This window comes from Pyrgilauda ruficollis, unplaced genomic scaffold (assembly GCF_017590135.1).
Source record: "Pyrgilauda ruficollis isolate IOZ18807 unplaced genomic scaffold, ASM1759013v1 scaffold258, whole genome shotgun sequence".
Classification (NCBI taxonomy): Eukaryota; Metazoa; Chordata; class Aves; order Passeriformes; family Passeridae; genus Pyrgilauda; species Pyrgilauda ruficollis.
This window is the reverse complement of record NW_024523911.1, coordinates 34,198-61,973: the sequence shown is the minus strand read 5'-3', so window position 1 is coordinate 61,973 and position 27,776 is coordinate 34,198. Positions and strand designations below refer to the sequence as shown.

Genomic DNA, 27,776 nt, shown 5'->3' with positions numbered 1-27,776 from the left:
GGGAGGCGGGAGCGGCCGTGAGGGGCGGCGGCGGGAGCGCGCCGCGCGGCCCCGCGAGGCCCCGCCCCGCCCGTGACGTCACGGGCGCCCCTCAGAGGAGGGGGGCTAGGGTCGGGTCGGGTCGGGTCGGGTCAGATCGGAACCGCTCGGGTCGGATCGGAACCGCTCGGGTCGGATCGGAACCGCTCGGAACCAGTCGGGTCTTACTGGGACCAGTTGGCTCAACCAGGTTCAGCCCAGCTCAGCTCGGCTTGGTTTGGGTCGGATCCAGAACCAGTCAGCCCAGTTCAGCGCCAATGGCCTGGCTCAGCCCAGTTCGGGGTGTCCCGCTTGGGCTCAGCCCAGTTCGGGGTATCCTGCTTGGGCTCAGCCCAGTTCGGGGTGTCCCGCTTGGGCTCAGCCCAGTTCAGCCCCACTGGCCAGGCTTGGCTCAACCAGGCTCAGCTCAGACCAGCTTGGCTCAGTTCTTGGCTCAGCCCAGTTCAGGCCAATTTAGCCAGGCTCAGCTCAATCCAGTTTGGCTCAGCCCAGCCTGGTTTAACCCGGGTCAGCCCAGCCTGGCTTTACTGGCCTGGCTCGGCTCCGCTCAGCCTGGTTTTACCCACCCCAGTTTGGCTCAGTTTGGCTCAGCTTAACCAGGCTTGGCCTATCCCAGTTTGGCTCAGCTCGGTTTGACTACTGCCATCCCAGTGCCACCCTCGGTGCCATCCCGGTGCCATCCCTGGTGCCATCCCGGTGCCATCCCAGTGCCATCCCAGTGCCATCCCTGGTGCCATCCCAGTGCCACCCTCGGTGCCACCCCGATGCCCAGGATCCCTTCCCGGAAAGGACAAGGACAAACCCCAGGTGGGCACCAGGTGTGGCAGCACAGCCAGGTCACCTCCAGGGACAGGACGAGTGCCACGTGGTGCCATCCCTGCTGGGACACGGCCGAGCTGGCACGGCCGCCGGGCACCTCTCCAGGCGCTGGCACCGCGCTCCGCTAATTAACGGGGCCGAGATAACGAGGGCACCGCAGCGGGCACCGAGCCGTGACCCCAAAGCCAGCGCAGGGGTGGCACTGGGGAGAGGGAGGCGCTGCCCGCATCCCCTGGCACCCCAAAATGATCGGGGAAACAACCCTGGGTGGACACTCAGGGACCCCCAAATGCCCAGAGACCCCTTGATGCCCGGGTTCCCTCGTGCCCAGAGACCCCCAAATGCCCAGAGACTCTCTCGATGCCCAGGGACCCCTCAGTGCCCAGAGACCCCCAAATACCCAGGGACCCCTCAGTGCCCAGAGACCCCCAAATACCCAGGGACCCCCAAATGCCCAGAGACCCCACAGTGCTCAGGCACCCCCCAAACGCCCGCCTTGGGGCACAGGGAGGTCCCTGGGGACAATTTGGGGGTCTCGCCCCCCCCCACCCCGGGGGCGCCCCCCGGGCCCCCACAGGGGGGACAATTTGGGGGTCTCGCCCCCCCCCACCCCGTGGGCACCACGTGTGCCCTCAACGGAAAGGGGCGTGGTCTGAGCCAGAGGGCGTGGTTTTCACATACTCAGCCAATAGGAAGCGGCGAACTCCTCTCTGACCCCGCCCCCTGCCGCCCTCAGGCGCTCAAACGTCAATCAAAACGTGGCGGGCTGGCGGCCCGACCCATCACAGGCAGCTCCCGGTGTGTGGGGCGGGAATCTAACGTGTATCAACCAATCAGAATGAGCGATGGGCGGGGCTTCGCTCTAGCAGGCTCAGGCACGTTTCCGCCTAACCCGGAAGTTCTGGGGGAACTTCCGGTCCGGCGGCGGCGGCGCGGCCTCGTCAGGGCCCGCTCCGGTTCCCGGCGGCGTTCCTGGTCCCGTTCCCGTTCCCGGCCCCGTTGCGGGCCCCGTTCCTGGTGCAGCCATGGCGGACGTGACCGCCCGTAGCCTGCAGTATGAGTACAAGGCGGTGAGTGCGCGCCCGGTGCCCCGAACCCGGTCCCGTTACCGTGAGCCCGTCCCGTTGCCATGAGCGCACCCCGGTACCGGGAGCTCCCTCCACCCCAACTTTGGGACCCCTTATGGGACCCTCAGCCTCCTACTGGCACCTCGGACCCCATTTTGGGACCCCCTGACCCATTTGGACACCTCGGGTCCAATTTGGGGACCCCTTGGACCCTCCCCAGCCCCGTTTTGGCCCCCAGTCCCAGTTTGGGGTTCCCCATCACCCTTTTGAGACCTCCAGCCCCGTTTTGGGATTCTCAGGTTCCCTTCAATCCCATTTTGGGATTCTCCCGCCCTGTTTTGAGACCCCTCACCCATCTCCCAGCCCCAATCCACCCCCTCAACCCCATTCCCATCACCCCAAATCCCATTAAAATCCCATTTTACCCCATTTTAATCCCATTTTACCCCATTTCACCCCATTTTAATCCCATTTCACCCCATTTTACCCCATTTTAATCCCATTTCACCCCATTTTACCCCAATTTAATCCCATTTCCCCCCGTTTTCCCCCCAGAACTCCAACCTGGTGCTCCAAGCCGACCGCTCCCTGATCGACCGCACGCGCCGGGACGAGCCCACGGGGGAGGTTCTGTCCCTGGTGGGGAAGCTCGAGGGGACCCGCATGGGGGACAAGGCCCAGAGAACCAAACCCCAAATGCAGGAGGAGAGAAGAGCCAAGTGAGCGGAAAATTGGGGATTTTCATCGTGGGAGAGGTTCCAGTTTGGCTTTGGAAAAGTTGATTTTGTTGGGGGTTTATTTCCCAAAAAATTCGATTTTTTTTTTTGGTGCTAAATATCCCAAAAAATCTCTTTTTTTGGTAGTAAATATCCCAAAAAACCTGCTTTTCCTCATGCCCAATTTCCAAAAAAAATCTCTTATTTTGGTGCCAAATTAAAAAAAAAACAAGTTTTTTTCTGGTGCTAAATATCCCAAAAAATCTGCTTTTCCTGGCTCCTAATTCCCGTAAAAACCTGCTTTTCCTGGAGCTTTCCTTTCTCCAACTCAACATTTTTGGGAATTTTTGGGGTTGGAAAACCCAAAATCCCAAACCCACCCGTCTCGGAGATGCCAAAATTATCACAAAAAATGAAAATCAATCAATTTTTTGGGAATAAGTTGGTCTGGAAAGAGCAGGATTTGAGCCATGAGAGAATTTTTGGGGCTGGAAAACCCAAAGCCCCAAACCAACCCATCGTGGAGGTGCCAAAATCATCGCAAAATATGAAAATAAATCAATTTTTCCGCGTTTTTTTGGGGAAAAATGGGTCTGGAAAGAGCAGGATTTGATCCCTGAGTGTTCCTAATTCCCAGTTTTCCCCAATTTTTCCAGGAGGAGGAAGAGGGACGAGGACAGGCACGACATCAACAAGATGAAGGGCTACACTCTGCTCTCCGAGGGCATCGACGAGATGGTGGGCATCATCTACAAGCCCAAGACCAAGGAGACACGGGAGACCTACGAGGTTCTCCTCAGCTTCATCCAGGCTGCCCTGGGCGACCAGGTGAGCCCCGGGGTCATCTCTGGGATTCTGGGATTTGGGATTGGGGGATCCCGTCGCGGTGACCCCGTGGGATGAGGTTGGGAGGTGCGGAATAGGTTGGGTTGGAAGGGGTTGGAGAAGTTCTACCATGGGTTGGGATGTTTTCTGCTGGATCAGCCTGGGCTTGGACACTTCCAGGGATTCCAGCTTCTCTGGGGAGTCTATCCCACCCCCTTCCCAAAATCCCACCTGAATCTCCACATGGAAGCATGGAATGGTTTGGGTTTGAAGGACCTCAAAGCTCATCCAGTCCCACCATGGGTCCCACACATTCCATAGGTCCAGGTGGCTCCAGAATGGCCGTGGGCAGTTCCAGGGATCCTCACACAATAATTCTTCCCAAAATCCCACCTGAATCTCCACATGGAAGCATGGAATGGTTTGGGTTTGAGGGACACCAAAGCTCATCCGGTTCCACCATGGATCCCACACTTGCTACTGGAAGAGGTGGCTCCAGCCTGGTCTTGGACACTTCCAGGGATCTCAGCTGCTCTGGGAATTCCATCCCAGCTCCTCACCCAATGTTTCTTCCCAAAATCCCACCAAATGTCAGTAGGGAACCATAGAATGCTTTGGGTTTGAGGGACACCAAAGCTCATCTGGTCCCACCACGGGTTGGGACATTTTCCACTGTCCCAGGTGGCTCCGGAATGGCCTTGGACACTTCCAGGAATTCAGTGGCAGCCAAAATTTCTCTGGGAATTCCATCCCAGCCAGGAACTCCTTCCCAAAATCCCACCTAAACCTGCACATGGAACCATGGAACAATTGAGTTTGAGGGACACCAAAGCCCATCCGGTCCCACCACGAGCTGGGACATTTCCCGCTGTCCCGGCTGGCTCCAGGCTGGTCCTAGCTCGGAATTCCCACCTCCCTGTCCCCCCCCAGCCCCGGGACATCCTGTGTGGAGCAGCTGACGAGGTCCTGGCCGTGCTGAAGAACGAGAAGCTGCGGGACAAGGAGCGGCGCAAGGAGGTGGAGCTGCTGCTGGGCCCCACCGACGACACGCGCTACCACGTGCTGGTCAACCTGGGCAAGAAGATCACCGACTACGGCGGGGACAAGGACATCCAGAACATGGGTGAGACAAATTGGGGAGTTTTTGGGGAATTTTTGGGATTTTTTTTTTTTTTTTTTTGGGATTTTTTTTTGGTTTTTTTCGCAATTTTTTTTAAATTGTGAAGGATTTTTTTTTTTGGAGGGTTTTGTGAGATTTGTAAAATATTTTTTTGATATTTGTTTTATTTGATTGTTGGTTTTTTGGGGATTCTTTTGAGATTTTTTTAGGGATTTTTAGGGGGTTTGTTGGTGATTTTTCCCAATTTTTTTGCAATTTTTTGGCAAACTTTTTTAGCATTTTTGAGCATTTTGTAGAATTCCAGGTGAATTCTGGGTGGATCCCATGCGGAATCCCAGGAATCCCCAGGAATTCCATGCCCTGTTCCCTGCAGATGACAACATTGATGAGACCTACGGGGTGAACGTGCAGTTCGAGTCCGACGAGGAGGTGGGGACAGCTCGGGGCTCCTGTGGGGTCACCCCTGTCCATTTCCCTTGATCCCATTTCCCTTGATCCTATTTTCCTGGTGTGACCCCATCGATCCCATTTCCCTTGGTCCCATTTCCCTTGTCCCATTTTCCTGGTATGACCCCATCAATCCCATTTTCCTTTATCCCATTTCCCTTGGTCCCATTTCCCTTGATCCTGTTTTCCTGGTGTGACCCCATCGATCCCATTTCCCTTTGTCCCATTTCCCTCCTGGTTCTCTCCTTATCCCACATTCCTTAATCCCATTTCCTTTATCCCGTTTCCCTTCATCGCATTTTTCTCATAGGTCCTCATTTATCCCATTTCCCTTTATCCCACCTTCCTCAATCCCATTTCCCTTTATCCCATTTTTCTTGTGTGACCCCATTTATCCCATTCTCCTTTATCCTGTTTCCCTCAATCCCATTTTCCTCCTGATTCCAAATTTATCCCATTTTCCCTTCTCCCTTTTTCCTCATGGGACCCCCTTGATCCCATTCCCATTTCCCTTGACCCCATTTCCCTTTATGCCATTTCCCTCCATCCCGTTCCCATTTCCCTCCATCCCATTCCCATTTCCCTCCATCCCATTCCCATTTCCCTTGATCCCATTTCCCTCCATCCCATTCCCATTTCCCTCCATCCCGATCCCATTTCCCTTGATCCCGTATTTCGGGAGGAAAGGAATAAAAGGGGATTTTGGAGGGAAAAGAGGGATCAAAATGGGATTTCGGGTGTTAAAAAAAGGGATTCTGTGTGAGGAAAAAAGGGGTAAAAATGGGATTTCTGAGGGGAAAGAGGGATAAAAACGGGATTTCTGAGGGAAAAGGGGTTAAAATGGGGTTTTTGAGGGTAAAATTGGGACTGTCCCCACAGGAGGGGGACGAGGACATCTACGGGGAGGTTCGGGACGAGGCGTCGGACGATGACCTGGAGGGGGACGAGGCCGTGGTGCGCTGCACGCTCTCGGCCAACGTGAGTGTGGCATTGCCAGAAAATGGGAATCTTCGGGGTTTTTATGGGATTTTTGGGGGGGGGTTTTATGGGGGGGTTATGGGAGTTTTGTAGGAATTTTTATTGCGAGAATTGTTGGGGTTTTTATGGGAATTTATGGGGTCTTTTTTGATTTTTTATGGATTTTTTTTGGATTTCATGGCCCTGAACTTCCTCAAATCCCAGGAATAATGGGAATTTTTGGGATTCTGCAGCTGGTGGCCTCGGGGGAGCTGATGAGCTCCAAGAAGAAGGATCTCCACCCACGGGACATCGATGCCTTCTGGCTGCAGCGCCAGCTCAGCCGCTTCTACGACGACGCCATCGTCTCCCAAAAAAAGGCAGACGAGGTCCTGGAGATCCTCAAGGTTTGTGGCCTCCAAATCCTTGGGATCTGGGGGAATTCTCCCTCTAAAAAGTGGGAATTTTGGTTGGAATTAATTCCTTGGTTATTTACAGGATTTTGGGGTGGGAATTCCCAGGGATTTGGGTTGGGGGGTGGTTTTTCCTGGGAATTCGTCATCCATGGGGTTTGTTCCTCTCCTGATTTCCATGTTTTTGAGGAAAAATAGGAATTTTTGAGATGGTTTTTTGCACCCCCATGGGTTTTTCGCCTCCTGATTCCCATATTTTTGGGAAAAATAGGGATTTTTGGGATTGTTTTCCTTCCTTCATGTGGTGTTCTCCTCCTGATTTCCAGATTTCTGTGGAAAATTTGGAATTTAGCTTCCAGGATTTCTTTTCCTCTCTTTTCCTGACCTCTCCTCACCTCCATCCCACGGAAATCAGGGATCTGGGTTCCCTGGGTGTGACAATTCCATGTTTTTTCCCCCAGACTGCCAGCGATGACCGGGAATGTGAGAACCAGCTGGTGCTGCTGCTGGGCTTCAACACCTTCGACTTCATCAAGGTCCTCAGGCAGCACAGGATGATGAGTGAGTGGGGTTTTTTTTTTGTTTTCCAATGGAATTCTGGCCATGAAATCCCAAAAAATCCTATCAAAATCATTCCCACTCGTTATCCCCTGGGTTTGTGGTGGAATGCCAAAAATCCCCATAGGAATCCCATAAAATCCCCATAAAAATCCTAGAAAATCAAAAAATTCCCACAAAAAATCCAAAAAATTCTGATAAAATTCCCATAAAAAATCCCATCAAAATCTGAACAAATCCCCATAAAAATCCCCAGAATTCCCCATAAATGTCCTATAAAAATCCCAAAAAACTCCTATTAAAAATCCAGATAAAATTCCCATAAAATCCCATTTAAAAATTCCCAACAAATCCCATAAAATTCCCAGAAAAATCCCACTAAAAAAAACCCAAACCAACAAATCCCATAAAAATCCCATAGAAATCTCATACAAATCCCAAAAAAATCGCATAAAAATCCCAAAAATGTTGATTTTTTTCCCCATTTCCCAGTCCTGTACTGCACCTTGCTGGCCAGCGCGCAGAGCGAGGCGGAGAAGGAGCGCATCATGGGCAAGATGGAGGCCGACCCCGAGCTCTCCAAATTCCTCTACCAGCTCCACGAGACGGAAAAAGAGGATCTGATCCGGGTCAGGAACTTTATGGGATTTGTGGGATTTGGGTTTGGGGTTGGAAACGGGGCTGGAATTCCCCAAAAATCTGTGGGGAAGCGGCACTGCCGTGGCCGCTTCAGCTTTTCCAGGGTTGGTTTTTCCTTCAAAATCCCACCAAAAAATCAGCCTGAAATGGCCCAAATCCCACAAAATATCCCAAATGGTTGTTCCTGGTTTATCAAAGTGGTTATTCCCAGTTTCTAGATGAGTTTTCCAAAGAAATGGAGGGAACAGGAACACCGTAAGAGGCTGAATCCCAATTTTTCCCCTCAGGTGTGGGAACCATTTTTGTGAGGGGAAGTTTGGTTTTCCTACCAGCAATGATTTTTCCTGATTTATAAAAATGGTTATTTTTTCCTTCAAAATCCCACCAAAAAATCAGCCTGAAATGGCCCAAATCCCACAAAATATCCCAAATGGTTGTTCCTGGTTTATCAAAGTGGTTATTCCCAGTTTCTAGATGAGTTTTCCAAAGAAATGGAGGGAACAGGAACACCGTAAGAGGCTGAATCCCAATTTTTCCCCTCAGGTGTGGGAACCATTTTTGTGAGGGGAAGTTTGGCCTGCTTTATAAAAATGGTTATTCCTGCTTTATAAAAATGGTTATTCCTGGTTTTTGGATGGATTCACGAAGGATTTGAGGGAATAGGAGCACCTTAGAGGAGTCTGAACCTCTTACCTGAGGTCGAATCCTGATTTTCCCCCTCAGGAGGAACGCTCCCGGCGGGAACGCGTGCGCCAGTCCCGCATGGACACCGACCTGGAATCCATGGACCTGGACCAGGGTGGAGAGGTAAAACCCTTGGCTTTGCTCCCACAGCACCTCCAGCTGTCCCAAAAAACATTTGATCCCACAGGGAAGATGGATTCCCACCTGGAATCTGCAGCTTTCCCTTCAAACATGAGGAGAAGCAATTCCTATTTTCCTTTCCCCCCATTTCCCCCCCATTTCCCCCTCATTTTTCCCCCATTATTTTTCCCATTTTCCCCCATTATTTTTCCCATTTCCCCCCATTTTCCTCCTTTTTTGCCCTTTTTTGCCCCCATTTTGCCCCCATTTTTTTCCATTTTTTCCCTTTTCTCCCCTCCATTTTTCCCCATTTTTGCCTTTTTTTTACCTTTTTTCCCTTCCATTTTTCCCCATTTTTTGCCTTTTTTTTAACCTTTTTTCCCCCTCCATTGTTTCCCATTTTCCCATTATTTTCCAGGCTCTGGCTCCCAGGCAGGTGCTGGATTTGGAGGATCTGGTGTTCGCCCAGGGCAGTCATTTCATGGCCAACAAGAGGTGCCAGCTCCCGGACGGATCCTTCCGGAGACAGCGCAAGGGATATGAAGAAGTTCATGTTCCTGCCCTAAAACCCAAACCCTTTGGGGCTGACGAGGTTTGTTTCCCAAAAAAAATTAGAAAAAATCGATTTATTTTCCCTTTTTCTTGTGAAAACCCAAACCCTGCAGAGCTGACATGGTTTGTCCCCCCAAAAAACTGAAAAAAATTGATTTCTTTTTCTTTTTTCTCATGAAAACCCAAGCCCTTTGGGGCTGACAGGGTTTGTTCCCAAAATAAAAAGGAAGAAATAGATTTATTTTCATTAATTTCCTTTTATTTTTGTGTGTCCACATTGGGATTAATCCCAAATAGTTTCCGTAAACACTGGGATCAGTTTGGGATTTGAGGATTTGACTTTTCCATGGAATCTGAGAGGACAAAAAATGACATTTCCCTCTTTTCCAGCCCTAAAAAATCAGAAATTTTCCGTTTTGACCTAGGGAAAAAACCTTTAATTCCTTATTTTCCCTCTCCCTAGCAATTGGTTTCTGTGGAAAAACTTCCCAAATATGCCCAGGCTGGCTTTGAAGGCTTCAAAACCCTCAACAGGATCCAGAGCAAATTGTTCCGGGCGGCACTGGAGTCCGATGAGAACCTGCTGCTCTGTGCCCCCACGGTGAGGTCCTGGGATTTTGGGGGTTTTGGGAAGAATTCTGGGATTTTTTGGGGTGGAATGTCTCCATTTCAGGGCATGGAGAAGACCAACATGGCACCCCTTTTTGGGGGTGGAGAAGCTCGGGGGGTTCCTCAAGGTGGATCTGGGGTTTGGGAATGGAGAATGCCCAGGGTTCCTCAAGGTGGATCTGGGTTTGGGGATGGAGAAGCTCAGGGTTCCTCAAGGTGGGTCTGGGGATTGGGAATGGAGAACCTCAGGGTTCCTCAAGGTGGATCTGGGGATTGGGAGACCTGGAGAACCTTGGACCTGTCCAAGAGAATTCCAGGATTTTGTTGGGGATTTTTTGTGACGGAACGTGTCGGTTGCAGGGCGCGGGGAAGACCAACGTGGCGCTGATGTGCATGCTGAGGGAGATCGGCAAACACATCAACATGGACGGCACCATCAACGTGGACGACTTCAAGATCATCTACATCGCGCCCATGAGGTCCCTGGTGCAGGAGATGGTCGGGAGCTTCAGCAAGGTGAGGGAGACCCGGGAGGTTTGGGATCAGCTCCTAAGGGAGGGTTGGGCTTGGGGATAACTTGGATCGGGTCTAAGAGGAGGTTTGGGATTGTGGAGGGGTTGGGAACAGAGGTGAGGAAGGGGTTGGAGAACAAGGAGAAGGCTCTGGAGAATTCCTGAGGGATCTGGGGTGGGTTGTGGGATGGGAGAACGTCCAGGGATGGAGAATTCCTGAGGGATCTGGGAAAGGAGCTCAGCCTGGAGGAAAGGAGATCGGGGGTTTGCACACCTCCCTGGCAGAAGAGGATATCCAGGTGGGATTTGAGATTTTATCCCAGGGAACACCAGGAGAAGGGGGAACACCCTCAAACCGCACCAGGAGAAGTTTGGGTGGGATTTTGGGATTGTTCCTCCACGGAAAGGTCTCTCCATGCTCATCCCGTGGGTCTTTCCCAGCGTTTGGCCACCTACGGGATCACGGTGGCCGAGCTGACCGGGGACCACCAGCTGTGCAAGGAGGAGATCAGCGCCACGCAGATCATCGTGTGCACGCCCGAGAAGTGGGACATCATCACCCGCAAGGGCGGCGAGCGCACCTACACCCAGCTGGTGCGGCTGGTCATCCTGGTGAGCACCTGGGACGGACGGGGATGGGGCTCCTCAAGGTGGATCTGGGGTTTGGGGCTGGAGAACCTCAAGGTGGATCTGGGGTTTGGAGTGGAGAAGCTCAGGAGGTTTCTGGAGGTGTTCCTCAAGGTGGATCTGGGGTTTGGGGCTCCTCAAGGGGTTCCTCAAGGTGGATATGAGGTTTGGGGCTGAAGGGGTTCCTCAAAGTGGAACTGGGGTTTGGGGCTGGAGAACCTCAAGGTGGATCTGGGGTTTGGAGTGGAGAAGCTCAGGAGGTTTCTCAAGGTGTTCCTCAAGGTGGATCTGGGCTTTGGGATGGAGAAGCTCAAGGTGTCTCTCAAGGTGTTCCTCAAGATATATCTGCGCTTTGGGGTTGGAGAACCTCAGGTGTCCTTCAAGGTGTTCCTCAAGGTGGATCTGGGGATTGGGGTGGAGAAGCTCAGGAAGTTCCTCAAGGTGGATCTGGGGTTTGGGAGTGGAGAACCTTGGACCTGCCAACCATGACACCCATGGTGGAACCAGATGAGCTTTGTGATCCCACGAATCCAGATCAGGGAGGACAATTCTCTGACCTCTCCCTTTCTCCCAGGATGAGATCCATCTCCTCCACGACGACCGTGGGCCCGTGCTGGAGTCGCTGGTGGCCAGGGCCATCCGCAACATCGAGATGACGCAGGAGGACGTGCGGCTGGTGGGGCTCAGCGCCACGCTGCCCAACTACGAGGACGTGGCCACCTTCCTGCGGGTGGACCCTGCCAAGGGCTTGTTCTACTTCGACAACAGGTACAGGAAAACGGGAAAAATTCCCTTCTCCATGGATTTTTGGTCACATTTTCTCCATAAATTCCCCCTTTTCCATGGATTTTTTTCCACAAATCCCACGGATTTTTCCCTCCCAGCTTCCGGCCCGTGCCCCTGGAGCAGACCTACGTGGGCATCACAGAGAAGAAAGCCATCAAACGCTTCCAGATCATGAACGAGATCGTCTACGAGAAGATCATGGAGCATGCCGGCAAGAACCAGGTCCCACCTCATTCCCAAGAGTTCCACCTTAATCCTATTTTAAAAAATGGGATTTTTCTCTTTTTTTCCCCCCATTTTGAGGTGCTGACCCTGCAGGGAATTTTGGTGGAGTGGAGGTTTTGGGTTTTCCCATTTTTGGGGTGATTAATTTGGAATTTTCCTTTTGGGATGAGGGAATTCCTGGATTCATTCCAGCTGGATTAATTCCAGATTTTTTCCAAGTCTCCCAACCTTTTCCCAGGAATCTCTGGCTGATCCCAGCTCTTTTCCCAGGCTGGTCCCAGGAGCTGATCCCAGTTTTTCCTAGGCTGATCCCAGGCTGATCCCAGGAGCTGATCCTGGTTTTTCCCATGCTGATCCCAGGTTTTCCCATGCTGATCCCAGGCTGATCCCGGTTTTTCCCGGGCTGATCCCGGTTTTTGCAGGTGCTGGTGTTCGTGCACTCGCGGAAGGAGACCGGGAAGACGGCGCGGGCCATCCGGGACATGTGCCTGGAGAAGGACACGCTGGGGCTCTTCCTCAGGGAGGGGTCGGCCTCCACCGAGGTGCTGCGGACAGAGGCTGAGCAGTGCAAGGTGAGCCTGGGGGAAAACAGGAAAAAACGGGGAAAATCGGGAAAATCCAGCAGGGAAAAAGTGTTTTCCAGTCCTTTATCCAAAGTACAGGTGGAGTTAGTTGGTAATTTTGGGAAAAATTTGGAAAAATCTGAAAAAATTGGGAAAAATTTAGGAAAGTTTGGGAGAAATTGGGAAAATTTGGGAAATGTGGGGAAATTCTTCAAGGAAAAGTTGGTGGGTCCTCAATTCCCAAGAGATTTTATGCTGGATGCACTGCAATGACTTCTCCAGTCTCTCCATCCCTACCCTGTGGTGGTCCCAAACTTTTCCCTTGGAATCTTTTCCCATTTTTTTTCCTGGAATTTTTTTGGATTTTTTTTGTTTTCTCCCAGAACCTGGAGCTGAAGGATCTCCTCCCCTACGGCTTCGCCATCCACCACGCCGGGATGACGCGCGTTGACCGCACCTTGGTGGAGGATCTCTTCGCCGACAAACACATCCAGGTAGGATTCTCATTCCAGAGGAAATTCTGGAATCGGATCCCAAAAATTTTTTGTTTGGGATCCTGCTCTGATGTGGAAAAAAGGGATTTGCCTCAAGGATGTAATGGGAGATGGAAATGGAGTTTTTTGGGTGGAAAAGGAGATTTTTGGATGGAGGTTCCTGGGTTGGTTTGGAAGTTCCTGGGTTGATTTGGAGGTTCCTGCTGGATCTGATCCCTGGTTTTGGGTGGATTTGGAGCTTCCTGCTGGAACTGACCCCAGTTTTCCTGCAGGTCCTGGTGTCCACGGCCACGCTGGCCTGGGGTGTGAACCTGCCGGCGCACACGGTGATCATCAAAGGCACGCAGGTGTACAGCCCAGAGAAGGGGCGCTGGACAGAGCTGGGAGCCCTGGACATCCTCCAGGTGGGACCTCCAGGAGGACCTTCCTGGCCTCAAATCCCATCCAAAATCCTGGTTTTGGGTTTCCTCCTCGTTCTTCTCAGTGTTGTGGGGTTGGAGAGGAGGGGGAAAAGTTCCTCAGGAATTCCATGTCCAGATTCTTCCGGATAATTCCTCAAGAATTTCATGCCCAGATCCACTTGAGATAATTCCATGCCCAAACCCTCCTGAGATACTTCCTCAAGAATTCCATGCCCAGATGCCCCTGAGATAATTCCATGCCCAAACCCACCTGAGGTAATTCCTCAAGAATTCCAAGTTCCCTGAGCTGTTTCTCCCGGTTCCAGATGCTGGGCCGTGCCGGGAGGCCCCAGTACGACACGAAAGGAGAAGGAATTCTCATCACTTCCCACGGAGAGCTCCAGTATTACCTGTCCCTGCTCAACCAGCAGCTGCCCATCGAGAGCCAGATGGTGGCCAAGCTCCCGGACATGCTCAACGCTGAGGCCGTGCTCGGGAATGTCCAGAATGCCAAGGTTGGATGAAATTTCTGATTTTCCGTAGGGATATGTTGCCGTGGTTCTGCCCCTTGAGATAATTCCTTGCCCAAATCCACCAGAGATAATCCCTCCAGAATTCCATGCCCAAACCTACCTGAGATAATTCCTCAGGAGTTCCTTTTGGGTTTGAAGTGTTTGGGGTGTTCTTGGAAGAGTTTTTGGGGTGGGAGTGGAAAATGAGGGGAAAATGTGGGAGTGTTTTAGGGTTAATTCCAGAATGTTTTCCAGGAGATGTGGGGAAAGGGAATTGGGCACAGGAAAAGCAGATTTCCTGGGAATTTAGGAACCAGTAAAAGGAGGTTTCCAGGGAAATTGGACACCAGGCAAAGCAGCTTTCCCTGGATTTCCCGGCTCTATTTTACGGGATTTACCCGGGATCAGCTCCACCCCAGAGCTTCCTGAACATGCCAGAACATCCCAGGGATCATTCAGGATTTGGGAATTCTGTAGGACGCGGTGAACTGGCTGGGCTACACCTACCTGTACATCCGGATGCTGCGGTCGCCGACCCTTTACGGCATCTCCCACGACGACCTGAAGGCGGATCCGCTCCTGGAGCAGCGGCGCCTCGACCTCGTCCACACCGCGGCCCTGATGCTCGACAAGAACAACCTGGTCAAGTACGACAAGAAAACCGGGAATTTCCAGGTGGGATGGCCAAAAAAATGGGGATTTTTAGGTGGGAGGAGAAAAAAAATATGGGGATGTTTAGGTGGGAGGTTCCTGTGGGTTTATCCTGGCCATTCCCGTTGTTTTCCTGGCCATTTCTCTCCTCACTATGCCTGTGGTTCCTCCCGATCATTCTGGCTGTTCTCCTGGCCATTCCTGTGGCTTATTCCCAGCCATTCCCATGGTTTATTCCTGGCCATTCCCGTGGTTTATCCCCGGCCATTCCCGTGGTTCATCCCAATTGTTCTGGCTGTTCTCCCAGTCATTCCCATGGTTTATCCTGGCTATTCCCGTGGTTTCTCCCGACCGTTCCCGAGGTTTATCCTGACTGTTCCCGTGATTCATCCTGACTGTTCCTGCTGTTTTCCCGGCTGTCCCTACAGGTGACGGAGCTGGGCCGCATTGCCAGCCATTACTACATCACCAACGAGACGGTGCAGACGTACAACCAGCTGCTGAAACCCACCCTGAGCGAGATCGAGCTCTTCCGCGTCTTCTCCCTGTCCTCGGAGTTCCGCAACATCACCGTGCGCGAGGTACGGGAGCGGGCAACGCTCAACAGCCAACAGCCATCACCCAACAGCTGTCAATCAACACTCAACCGCCCCCAACAGCCATCACCCAAAACCAGCCATCGCCAACCAACCATCATTCAACAACCATCGCCCAACAACACCCAGCACTCAATACCCAACATCAAACACACAGCACCCAACAGCCATCACCCAGCAACACCCAACAATCAATACCCAACATCAAACACCCGTCACCCAACAACACTCAACAGCCCCCAACAGCCATCACTCAACAGCCGTCACCCAAAACCAGCCATCACCAATCAACCATCATTGAACAACCATCACCCAACAACACCCATCACTCAATACCCAACATCAAACACACAGCACCCAACAGCACCCAACAACCATCACCCAACAACACCCATCACTCAATACCCAACATCAAACACACAGCACCCAACAACACTCAACAGCACCCAACAGCCATCACCCAACAACACCCACCATCCATCCCTGTTTTCCCCCAGGAGGAAAAGCTGGAGCTGCAGAAGCTTCTGGAGCGAGTCCCGATCCCGGTGAAGGAGAGCATCGAGGAGCCCAGTGCCAAGGTGAGCCCTGGTGGGAATTCCCAGTGGGAATTCTGCTCCCTTCCCTCTCTGGGATGACCTGAATGGGGCTGGGAAGGATAGAGAGATCCAGGAGATCTGTGGGATTGTGGGGAGGACGGAAAGGGAGGTGGGAGAAGGGAATTAGGTGCCAGGAAAAACAGATTTCTTGGGATACTTGGAAACAGGAAAAGCAGTTTTCCCAGGAATTTGGAGCCAGGAAAAGCAGCTTTCATGGAAAATTAGGAGCCAGGAAAAGGAGGTTTCCTTGTGAATTTTGTACCAGGAAAAGGAAATTTCCTTGGGAATTAGGAATGAGGAAAATCAGCTTTCATGGGAAATTTGGAAAACAGGAAAAGTAGCTTTTTTGGGAAACTGGGGAACAGGAACAGGAGATTTCCTTGGGAATGAAACTCCAGGCAAACAGCTTTCGTGGGATTTTCCCTGAGAGCTTTTCCATCACTATTCCCAGATCAACGTCCTGCTCCAGGCCTTCATCTCGCAGCTGAAGCTGGAGGGGTTCGCCCTCATGGCCGACATGGTCTACGTCACCCAGGTGAGCCGGGAATTCCCTCGGAATTCCCAGTGGGATTGGTGAGGGGCTGGGATGGAATTCCCAGAGCAGCTGGGACCCCTGGAAGTGTCCAAGGCCAACGCTGTGTGATGGCACCAGTTGTGGTGACACCAATTGGGATTTTGGGTCATTCCCACCCCAAACCCCCTGCAGGCTGGCACACAGGGTGGGGTGGGAATTTGGGAATGTCCAGGATGTGGCCCCAGAACCTTTCCCTGTCCCGCAGTCGGCCGGGAGGCTGATGAGAGCCATCTTTGAGATCGTCCTGAACCGCGGCTGGGCCCAGCTCACCGACAAGACCCTCAACCTCTGCAAGATGATCGACAAGCGCATGTGAGTCCTGATCCCGCAGAATTCCCCCAAATTCCCCAGAATTCCCGCAGTTCCCGGTGTCCCCTGAGCCCTCGGGTTGTCCCCACAGGTGGCAGTCCATGTGTCCCCTGCGCCAGTTCAAGAAGCTGCCCGAGGAGGTGGTGAAGAAGATCGAGAAGAAGAATTTCCCCTTTGAGCGCCTCTACGACCTCAACCACAACGAGATCGGTGCTGAAATGGGGGGAAATCACCCAAAATCTGGGATGGGGAGGGGTTTGGGATCATGGCACAGGAGAATCCCTGGAATCTGGGCTAAAATCCCCTGAATTTAGGTTAAATCCCCCAAATTTGGCTAGAGTCCCCCAAATCTAGGCTAAAATCCCCTGAATTCAGGCTAAAATCCCCTAAATCCAGGATGGGGAGGGATTTGGGATTCTGGCATGGGAAAATCTCCCAAATCTGGGCCAAAATCCCCCAAATGTGAACTAAAATCCCCTAAATCTGGGCTGGGGAGGAGTTTGGGATGGTGGCATGGGAAAATCCCCCAAATCTGGGTTAAAATCCCAAAAATCCTGGTTTAGATGGGATTTTGAAAAAAAAAAATTCTTTGTTTTGAGGGTGGGGAATTTCTCCAGGATTTTCTCTCAGAAATTGGGAAATTTCACTCAGAAATGGGGGGGGTTTCTCTTCAAAAACGGGGTAATTCCTCCAGAAATTTCTGAGTGTCTGGAGCAGAGGCTTCACCCTCCGAATCCCGCTCCTTTTGGGATCCACCCTGACCCCATCCCTTATTTTTTTCCACCCCCGCTCACAGGAGAGCTGATCCGGATGCCAAAAATGGGGAAAACCATCCATAAATACGTGCACCTGTTCCCGAAGCTGGAGCTGTCCGTGCACCTGCAGCCCATCACGCGCTCCACGCTCAAGGTGGAGCTCACCATCGCGCCCGACTTCCAGTGGGACGAGAAGGTGGGAAAGTCGGGGTTCGGGGTGGGAAAGCTGGGGATGGGAATTGTGAGGGGAAATGGGGGGGTTTGGGGGGGGGGGGGTGAAGTTGTGAGGGGAAATGTGAGGGAAAATGGGGGATTTTGGGGTGTGGGAGGGGAAAATGTGAGGGGAAATGGGGAATTTTGGGGTGGGGGGGTGGCAATTGTGAGGGGAAATGTGAGGGAAAATGGGGGATTTTGGGGTGTGGGAGGGGAAAATGTGAGGGGAAATGGGGAATTTTGGGGTGGGGGGGTGGCAATTGTGAGGGGAAATGTGAGGGAAAATGGGGGTTTTGGGGGTGAGGGGGTGGAAATTGTGAGGGGAAATGTGAGGGAAAATGGGGGATTTTGGGGTGTGGGAGTGGAAATTGTGAGGGGAAATGGGGAATTCCTGGCCTGGAGTGTGGAAATCCTGAGAGGAAAGTGCCCTGTTTGGGGGGAAAAATGAGATATGATGGGGTTGGGATGTGGAAATTGTGAGGGGAAAATGCCCTGATTGGGGCTGAAAGGGGGAATTTTGAGGCTGGATTGTGAAAATCATGAGGGGAAAAGGGGGAATTTTGGGGCTGCATTGTGGAAGTTGTGAGGGGAAAAGGGGGAATTCTGGGGCTGGGATGTAGAAATCCTGAGGGGAAAATGCCTTTACTGGAGGGAAAAATGGGATTTATGGGGCAGGATTGTGAAAATCATCAGTGGAAATGCCCTGATCGTGTAAGACCAGAAAATCTGGGGTTTGGTTTTAAAAACCACGAGGCAAAACACAGTCCTGGGATGAGAAGAAGCCATTTTGATGCCTGAACACTTGGAATTGTGGGGGCTGGGACAGGGAATTGAGAATTTCCCCTTTTATTTTTCCAGGTTCATGGCTCCTCTGAGGCCTTCTGGATCCTGGTGGAGGATGTGGACAGCGAGGTGATCCTGCACCACGAATATTTCCTGCTCAAGGCCAAATATGCCCAGGATGAGCACCTGGTGACATTTTTTGTGCCCGTCTTCGAGCCCCTGCCCCCCCAGTATTTCATCCGGGTGGTGTCCGACCGCTGGCTCTGTGAGTGCCCCTTTTCCTGCGTTTATTCCTGCTTTTATTCCTGTTTTTTTCTGCTTTTATTCCTGTTTTTTTTCCTGGTTTTATTTCTGTTCTTTCCTGGGATTTATTCCTGGTTTTTCCTGGGGTTTATTCCTTGTTTTATTGCTGGTTTTTCCTGGGGTTTATTGCTAGTTTTTACTGGGGTTTATTCCAGGTTTTATGGCTCCATGAGTGCTCCTTTATTGGGGTTTATTCCTGGTTTTTTTATCCCTATTCCCAAACATTTGGGATTCTGGGTTTATCCCTTTTCCAAAACCTTTGGAATTCCAGATTTATCCCTATTCCCAAACCACTGGAATCTGTTTTTTCCCCTGTTCCCAAACCTTTGGGATTCTGGGTTTATGCCCTCTCCCAAACCTTTGGAATCTGTTTTTTATCCCCTCTCCCAAACCTCCACAATCCATCTCCCCTCCCCTTCCCCTCCTTCCAAGCCCACAACCTCACTCCCATGGCAGATCCAGTCCCCCTGGGTCCACCCACCTGGAAAATTCCAGGAATTCTTTCCATCCTCCAGCCTGTGAGACCCAGCTTCCCGTTTCTTTCCGGCACCTGATCCTTCCGGAAAAATACCCGCCGCCCACGGAGCTGCTGGACCTGCAGCCGCTGCCGGTGTCGGCGCTGCGGAACAGCGCCTTCGAGAGCCTCTACCAGGACAAGTTCCCCTTCTTCAACCCCATCCAGACTCAAGGTGGGACTTCCAGCTCCTCATCCCGCCGGGATTTCCCGGGATTTGGTGCTTTTGGCAGGAATTTTGGGGGGTTGGGGAGTCGCGGGGTGGTTTGGGGGTTTGGTGGTGGGGTTTTTGATGGGTTCAGCAGGTTCTGGAGGTTGTGGTTGGTCCTTCTGCTTATTCCACATGGATTTCATCTCTCCCAGAGTTTTGGGATCGATGGATTATTCATTATTCCCAGTTTTGGGATCTGTGGTTAATCCTGTGTTTCCAGAATTTTGGGATCCATGGTTTATCCCCTCTCCCAGGGCTTTGGGATCCGTGGTTTATCCTCTCTCCCAGAGTTTTGGGATCTGTGGTTTATCCAGTCCCAGACTTTCAGGATCCATGGTTTATCCCCTCTCACACAGTTTTGGGATCTGTAGATTATCCCCTCTCCCAAAATTTTGGGATCCGCGGTTTGTCCCTAAAGATACTTCCCAGAGCTCCTCTCGCTCAGGCTGGATCCTCACCCTATTCCCAAATTTTTTCCCCCTAAACCCACGGGAATTCCCCCCCGACTGCCCAGTGTTCAACACGGTGTACAACAGCGACGACAACGTCTTCGTGGGCGCGCCCACGGGCAGCGGCAAAACCATCTGCGCCGAATTCGCCATCCTGCGCATGCTCCTGCAGAACTCCGAGGGCCGCTGCGTCTACATCACCCCCATGGAGGCCCTGGCCGAGCAGGTGAACCCCAGGAATTCCCTGGAGCTGGGAATTCCCACCTTCACCCCTCGCTTCTTCGGGATCCACTCGGGGTTTGCGCATCCTGCTGCTCCTGGGGGTGGGTTACACGGGGGGGTTTGGTGGGAATTGCTTCAGTTCCGGGGGAGTTTGGAGGGAATTGCCCCATATTGATGGGAATTTGGTGGGAATTGCCCCAGTTTTGGGATGAGACTGGTATGGTGGGAGTTCCCCAGGAATTTGGCAGGAATTGCCCCAGTTTGAGAGGAATTTAGAGGGAATTGCCCAATTTTGAGGGGAATTTAGTGGAATTGCCCCATTTTGAGGGGAATTTGGTAGAAATGTCCCCAGTTTGAGAGGAATTGGGCAGGAATTGCCCCAGTTTGAGGGGAGCAACACCACTCCTGTGTGAATTCCTGAGAAATTTGGTGGGAATTGCCCCATTTTGAAGGGAACTTGCTGGGAATCACCCCAGTTTGGTAGGAATTTCCTCAATTTGAGAGGAATATGGTGGGAATCACCCCCATTTTGGGGATAACACCACCTCTCCTCTGTGAATTCCGGATAAATCCGTTTGGAACCTCCCGGATTCAAGGCCAGTCCCTGTTTCCCAGGTTTTCATGGATTGGTACGAGAAATTCCAGGAGCGCCTCAACAAGAAGGTGGTGCTGCTCACGGGGGAGACCAGCACGGACCTGAAGCTGCTGGGAAAAGGGAACATCATCATCAGCACCCCGGAAAAGTGGGATATCCTCTCCCGGCGCTGGAAGCAGCGCAAGAACGTCCAGAACGTCAACCTGTTCATCGTGGATGAAGTGCACCTGATCGGGGGCGAGAACGGGGTGAGAGTCCTGGGAATGGGGTGGGGATGGGTCCAGCCTGGAATGGGAGGTTCCCAGTGGGATTTTGACTTGTTTTGGAGCAGGTTTTCCTGGTGGGAATTGATCCGATGGGATGGGAGGGTCAGAAGGGATTTCCATGGGGTGTCCTGGATGGAGCTCCAGGAAGAGTCTTGATCCCGCTCCTGATCCTATTTCTGATCCTGTTCCTGATCCCGCTCTTGATCCTATTCCTGATCCAGGTCCTGATCTGTCTCCTGATCCCACTCCTGCTCCTGCCCCATCCTTATCTCTCAGGAAGCTCAGGAGGGGTTTCCATGGGTTCTGCTGGCTGGACCTCATCCTGATCCCGTTCCCAATCCCATTCCTGATCCCGTTTTCCCCCACAGCCCGTGCTGGAGGTGATCTGCTCGCGCATGCGCTACATCTCGTCGCAGATCGAGCGGCCGATCCGCATCGTGGCGCTGAGCTCGTCACTGTCCAACGCCAAGGACGTGGCACACTGGCTGGGCTGCAGCGCCACTGCCACCTTCAACTTCCACCCCAACGTGCGCCCCGTGCCCCTGGAGCTGCACATCCAGGTGGGGACAGGAGCGGCCGGGATTCTTGGAAAAATCCCTTGGGATCGTTGGGAGTCCTTGGCCATAATCCATTGGGATTGTTGGTAATTGTTGGCCATGATCCTTTGGGATTGTTGGCCATTCTTGGCCATGATCTCTTGGAATCATTGGGAATCCTTGGCCACGATCCCTTAAGATCATTGGTTATCCTTGGCCGTGATCCACTGGGATCGTTGGTAGTCCTTGGCCATGATCCCTTGGGATCATTGATCATTCTTGGCCATAATCCCTTGGGATCGCTGGTAATTCTTCGTCATGATCCATTGGGATTGAGATTGAGTTTGGCCATTGATCACCAATCCAAGGATCAATAATTTCTGTGCCAGAATTAAACTAATTTTCCAGGATTTCCCACCAGTTTGGCAGGGAATCCTTTGGGATCCATCTGGATTTGGGGTTTTTGGCAGGGTTTCAACATCAGCCACACGCAGACGCGGCTGCTGTCCATGGCCAAGCCCGTGTACCACGCCGTGATGAAGCACTCGCCCAAAAAGCCCGTCCTGGTCTTCGTCCCCTCCCGCAAACAGACCCGGCTCACGGCCATCAACATCCTGACCACCTGCGCCTCTGACGTCCAGCGCCACAGGTGGCACCTGGGGGACACCTGGGGACACCACGGGATGGGCTGTGGGCTTGGAGAATGTCCAGAGATGGGGAATTCCTGAGGAGGAAAGGGGACACTTGGGGGACACCACAGAGCCACCCAGGGACACCTGGGGACACTACAGGATGGGATGTAGGGTTGGAGAAGGTCCAGGATTGAGGAATTCCTGAAGAGGCTGGAAAATGGGACACCTGGGGACACCACGGGATGGGCTGTGGGGTTGGAGAATGTCCAGGGTTGGTTTATGGGGTTGGAGGTGGACATGGGGAATTCCTGAGGGAGCTGAGGGGACTTGGCCTGGAGAAGAGAAGGATCATGGAGTGGGATTGGGATTGGGATGGGATGGGATGGGATGGGATGGGATGGGATGGGTGATCCCAAAGGCCTTTCCCAAGCTGACCAATTCCTGGATACCCTGCCAGGTTCCTGCACTGCGCCGAGAAGGACCTGGTGCCGTACCTGGAGAAGCTGAGCGACCCCACGCTGAAGGAGACGCTGGTGAACGGCGTGGGGTACCTGCACGAGGGGCTCACGGCCATGGAGCGGCGCGTGGTGGAGCAGCTCTTCAGCTCCGGTCAGAGCGCGGCGGGGTCGGCTTCGGGATGGGGTGGGATTGATCTTGGCGTTGGGATGGATGGGATGGAATAGAGATTGGGATTGGAATCGGGATAGGGATGGGATGAGCTTGATTTTGGGGCTGGGATTGATGGGATGGATGGGAAGGGATGGAGATTGGGATAGGGATTGGGAGGGATGAGCTTGATTTTGGGGTTGGGATGGAATGGGATGGATGGGATAGAGACTGCAATCAGGATCGGGATGGGAGGGGATGGGATTGGAATGAATGGGACAGAGATTGGGATTGGATGAATCTCCACCTCCCACCCCCCTCTCCGAGTGCCCGGAGCCCCGGGATCTCTGTCCCCCCTGACCCCAGGTGCCCTCCCTGTCCCCAGGAGCCGTGCAGGTGATGGTGGCCTCGCGCAGCCTCTGCTGGGGCATGAACATCTCGGCCCACCTGGTGATCATCATGGACACGCAGTACTACAACGGCAAGATCCACGCGTGAGCACGTCCCCGACCCCTCGGCGTGGCGTGGGGTGGGGTGGGATTGGGATCCCAGGTGGGAGAGGATGGATGTGATTGGGATTGGGGATTGGGATCTGAGGTGGGATAGGATGGGGTGGGATTGGGGATTGGGATTGGGATGGGGACTGGGATGGGATTGTGATCCAAGGTGGGATAGGATGGATGGGGCTGGGATCCCAGGTGGGACAGGATGGATGGGCTGGGATCCCTGGGGCGCTGCTGACGCCGTGGCCCTGCAGGTATGTGGATTACCCCATCTACGACGTGCTGCAGATGGTCGGCCACGCCAACCGCCCGCTGCAGGACGACGAGGGGCGCTGCGTCATCATGTGCCAGGGCTCCAAGAAGGTGGGGCATGGATGGATCCAGGGACATTCCTAGGATTCTAGCTGGGGTGGGCCTTCTCCAGATGGTGGATGAGCCTCACCAGGGTTGGGATAGGGTTGATGGGATGGGATCCAAACCCTCATTCAGGGTTGGGAATCACCATGAGGACAACCCAAACCCTCCCAGACTGCCTCACTGGGTGTTCCCACACCATTTTTGTGATGAATTCTTGAATTCTTTCCCTTCTTCCGCCTGTCCTGCTGCAGGATTTCTTCAAGAAGTTCCTGTACGAGCCACTGCCAGTAGAGTCTCACCTGGACCACTGCATGCACGACCACTTCAACGCTGAGATTGTCACCAAGACCATCGAGAACAAGCAGGACGCCGTGGACTACCTGACCTGGACCTTCCTGTACCGCAGGATGACCCAGAACCCCAACTACTACAACCTGCAAGGTGGGAATGGGGTCTGTGTGCCGGCAAGGAGAATGGTCCTTAGGAATGTCCTGGGGTGGTAACGGTGCTGGCAAGCCTATCCCATCCCATCCCATCCCATCCCATCCCATTATCCCATCATCCCATTGCATCCCACCCCACCCCATCCATCCCAATCCCATCAATCCCAATCCCATCATTCCCATCCCAATCCCATCCATCCCATGATCCCGTGACCCCCGGTCCCGCCGCAGGCGTGTCCCACCGGCACCTGTCGGATCACCTGTCGGAGCTGGTGGAGCAGACCCTCAGCGACCTGGAACAGTCCAAGTGCATCAGCATTGAGGACGAGATGGACGTGGCACCCCTCAACCTGGGCATGATCGCCGCCTACTACTACATCAACTACACCACCATAGGTGCCCCAAAACCCCGCGATTCAGCCCTTTTCCCAAAAAAATCCACGGGGTGGGGGGTTTGACCTCAAAAAATCCATGGGTTTGGAGATTTCAGCCAAAAAAATCTGTGGGTTTAGGGGTTTCAACCAAAAAAAATCTATGGGTTTTGGTGTTTTCCCCCAAAAAAATCTTGGAAATCTTGGTTTCCCCCCCCTCACAAATCCTAGTTTTGCTGTGTTGTCCCAAAAAATCCCTCGTTTTGTTAATTTTCCTTCCAGAAAAATCCCTGGCTTTGTGTTTTCCTGCCAAAATTCCCAATTTTTGTGTGTTTTCCCCCAGAACTGTTCAGCATGTCCCTCAACGCCAAGACCAAGGTGCGGGGGCTGCTGGAGATCATCTCCAATGCCGCCGAGTACGAGAACATCCCCATCCGGCACCACGAGGACAACCTGCTGCGCCAGGTCTGGGATTGGGATGGGATCACTGGGATGGGGTCAACGGGATCATTGGGATCCATGGGATGGGGTCATTTGGATCAGTGGGATCCATGGGAACATCCCCATCTGGCACCACGAGGATAATCTGCTGCGCCAGGTCTGGGATCCGTGGGGTCAATGGGATCCATGGGATCCGTGGGATAAATGGGATCAGTGGGATGGGGTCAATAGGATCATTAGGATAGGATCAATGGGATGGGATCAACAGGATCAATGTGATGGGTTGAGAATAGGATCAGTAGGATCGATGGGATGGAATGGGATGAGCACTCAACAATCCCAACTGTGTTCATTCCGTAATCCCAAACCTCTCTCCCTCCTCCCCCTGGTGATGAAGCTGTTTTTGGGTTCAAGCACCGATTTGGGGGTTGGGCACTAAAGGGTTTCTCCTCCACCCCCAGCTGTCCCAGAAGGTGCCCCACAAACTGACCAACCCCAAATTCAACGACCCCCACGTCAAGACCAACCTGCTGCTCCAGGCCCACCTGTCCCGCATGCAGCTGAGCGCCGAGCTGCAGTCCGACACCGAGGAGATCCTCAGCAAGGTGGGACCCCAGACCCCAAAACCCCGCTCGGGGCACGCAGCAAAGGGTTCTTGGGATGAGGAGCTGGAAGGATCCCCCATCTGTCATGGGAAAACGGGCTGGATTTGGGGTGGGGTGGGATTTATGGCCGAGGAAAGCGGGGCGGGATATTGAGGTTCTCCAGGGGTTGCTCCATCCCATGGGGGCAGTTCTGCTGGGATTCCATCCCCTAGGGTTAGTTCTGCAGGAATTCCATCCCCTGGGGTCAGTTCTGCAGGGGCTGCTCCAGCCTGGGTCCATCCCATGGGGTCCCCATCCCTGTCCATGTCACTGACCATCCCTGTCCCTCCCTGTCCGTGTGTCCAGGCCATCCGGCTGATCCAGGCCTGCGTGGACGTGCTGTCCAGCAATGGGTGGCTGAGCCCGGCGCTGGCCGCCATGGAGCTGGCCCAGATGGTCACTCAGGCCATGTGGTCCAAGGACTCGTACCTGAAGCAGCTGCCCCACTTCACCTCGGAGCACATCAAACGCTGCACGGACAAGGTACAGCCCCGGGGACACCCAGGGGATGCCTTGGGGACACCCAGGGGACACCCAGGGGACACCTTGGGCCGACTGTGGGCATTGCAGGGCGTGGAGAGCGTGTTTGACATCATGGAGATGGAGGACGAGGAGCGCACGGCGCTGCTGCAGCTGCCCGAGGCGCAGATCGCCGACGTGGCGCGCTTCTGCAACCGCTACCCCAACATCGAGCTGTCCTACGAGGTGGGGGACAGGGACAGCATCCGCAGGTGAGACCGGGGGCAGCGGTGTGGGGACTGGGTCATTGGGATGGGAGTGGGGTCGTTGGGATGGGAGTGGGGTCGTTGGAGTCATTGGGATCATTGAGATCGTTGGGGTCATTGAGATCATTGGGATGGGGTCATGGAGGTGGTTCTTCAGCCATGGATGGTACCCCAACATGGAGCTGTCCTACAAGTGGGAGACAGGGACAGCATCCGCAGGTCTGTGTGGGATTGGGAATCAGGACTGGGATCATCAGGACTGGGATTGGGATCATTGGGCTCAGGATCATGGTGTGATCCCGCTGTTGCTGATCCCATTCTCTGTCCCCAGCGGTGGCTTGTGGTGGTGCTGGGATGGGGTTTGGGATGGGATCAGGATGGGGTTTGGGGTGTGGGATGGGGTTTGGGATGGGGTTTGGGGTCACTGATCCCGTTGTCCCCAGCGGTGGCCCCGTGGTGGTGCTGGTGCAGCTGGAGCGTGAGGAGGAGGTCACCGGGCCGGTCATCGCCCCCCTGTTCCCGCAGGTACCACGGGGTCGGGATCCCATCGATCCCAGTCCCATCCATCCCATTAATCCCACTGTCCCCAATGTCCCTGATGTCCCCAACGTTCCCACAAAAGCGTGAGGAGGGCTGGTGGGTGGGGGTGGCACTGAGGTGACAGTGTCCCTGATGTCCCCGATGTCCCTTTTGTCCCCACAGAAGCGAGAGGAGGGCTGGTGGGTGGGGGTGGCACTGAGGTGACAGTGTCCCTGATGTCCCCGATGTCCCTTTTGTCCCCACAGAAGCGAGAGGAGGGCTGGTGGGTGGTGATCGGTGACTCCAAGTCCAACAGCCTCATCTCCATCAAACGCCTGACGCTGCAGCAGAAGGCCAAGGTGACACTGGGGACACTGGGGTGGCACTGGAGGTGACACTGTGTGACACTGGGGTGCCACAGGCTGGGTGACACTGGATCACATCACGTGACACGGAAGTGCCACATGCTGGGTGACACTGGATCACACCACAGTGCCATGGGCTGGGTGACCCCGGGTGACACTGGGCTGGGTCACACTGTGATGCCATGGGCTGGGTGACCCCAGGTGGTCCCTGGTGACACTGGGTGACCCTGGGTGACGTCCCCAGGTGAAGCTGGACTGGGTCAGTCCACGGTGGTACAGGCTGGGTGACTTTGGGTGACACTGGGTGACCCTGGGCTGGGTCACACCGCGGTGCCACGGGCTGGATGACGCCGGGTGACACTGGGTGACCCTGGGCTGGGTCACACCGCGGTGCCACGGGCTGGGTGACGCCGGGTGACACCAGGGTGACGTCCCCAGGTGAAGCTGGACTTCGTGGCGCCGGCGGCAGGCGCGCAGCACTACACGCTGTTCTTCATGAGCGACGCCTACATGGGCTGCGACCAGGAGTACAAGTTCAGCGTGGACGTCAAGGAGGCCGAGAGCGACTCCGACTCCGACTGAGCCCCACGGCCCCCTCGGGATCCCAAAAATCCCTCAGGATCCCAAATGTCCCAGACAAAACCCTCAGAATCCTAAAAAAATCCCACAGAATCCCAGAATGTACCAGAGAGTCCCAAAAAGTCCCTCAGAACCCCAAAATATCCCAGAGAATCCCAAAAATCTCAGAGAATCCCAAAATAGCCCACAGAATCCAAAAAAATCCCAGTAAAAACCCAAAGAATCCCAGCAACAATCCAGTAAGATCCCCCTCCCGTGTTCCCGTTGGGTTTTAGGGTTTGGATGTTTTGTACAGTTTTTTTAGGTTGGAATAAACTTCGGGATGCGACTCGG

General features: G+C 53.6%; 1 protein-coding gene across 1 annotated transcript; it reads left to right on the top strand.

Annotated features, from left to right (window-relative positions):
• The first annotated feature begins 1,587 nt into the window (after nt 1-1,587).
• On the top strand, nt 1,588-27,776 carry SNRNP200 (small nuclear ribonucleoprotein U5 subunit 200). Its single transcript, XM_041471144.1, has 45 exons — nt 1,588-1,928; nt 2,481-2,644; nt 3,298-3,469; nt 4,397-4,589; nt 4,960-5,015; nt 5,913-6,011; nt 6,245-6,397; nt 6,865-6,964; nt 7,454-7,590; nt 8,324-8,407; nt 8,823-8,996; nt 9,420-9,557; nt 9,926-10,081; nt 10,519-10,689; nt 11,279-11,472; nt 11,589-11,712; nt 12,138-12,287; nt 12,662-12,772; nt 13,045-13,176; nt 13,500-13,688; nt 14,163-14,360; nt 14,765-14,917; nt 15,430-15,510; nt 15,980-16,063; nt 16,308-16,414; nt 16,503-16,621; nt 17,208-17,362; nt 18,238-18,427; nt 18,981-19,154; nt 19,705-19,865; nt 20,477-20,704; nt 21,091-21,282; nt 21,729-21,907; nt 22,348-22,499; nt 22,882-22,990; nt 23,254-23,362; nt 23,608-23,797; nt 24,031-24,195; nt 24,514-24,635; nt 25,073-25,216; nt 25,562-25,738; nt 25,826-25,986; nt 26,424-26,505; nt 26,766-26,858; nt 27,303-27,776. The coding sequence occupies exons 1-45, from the start codon at nt 1,884-1,886 to the stop codon at nt 27,444-27,446; spliced, it is 6,411 nt and encodes a 2,136-aa protein (XP_041327078.1). The 5' UTR covers nt 1,588-1,883; the 3' UTR covers nt 27,447-27,776.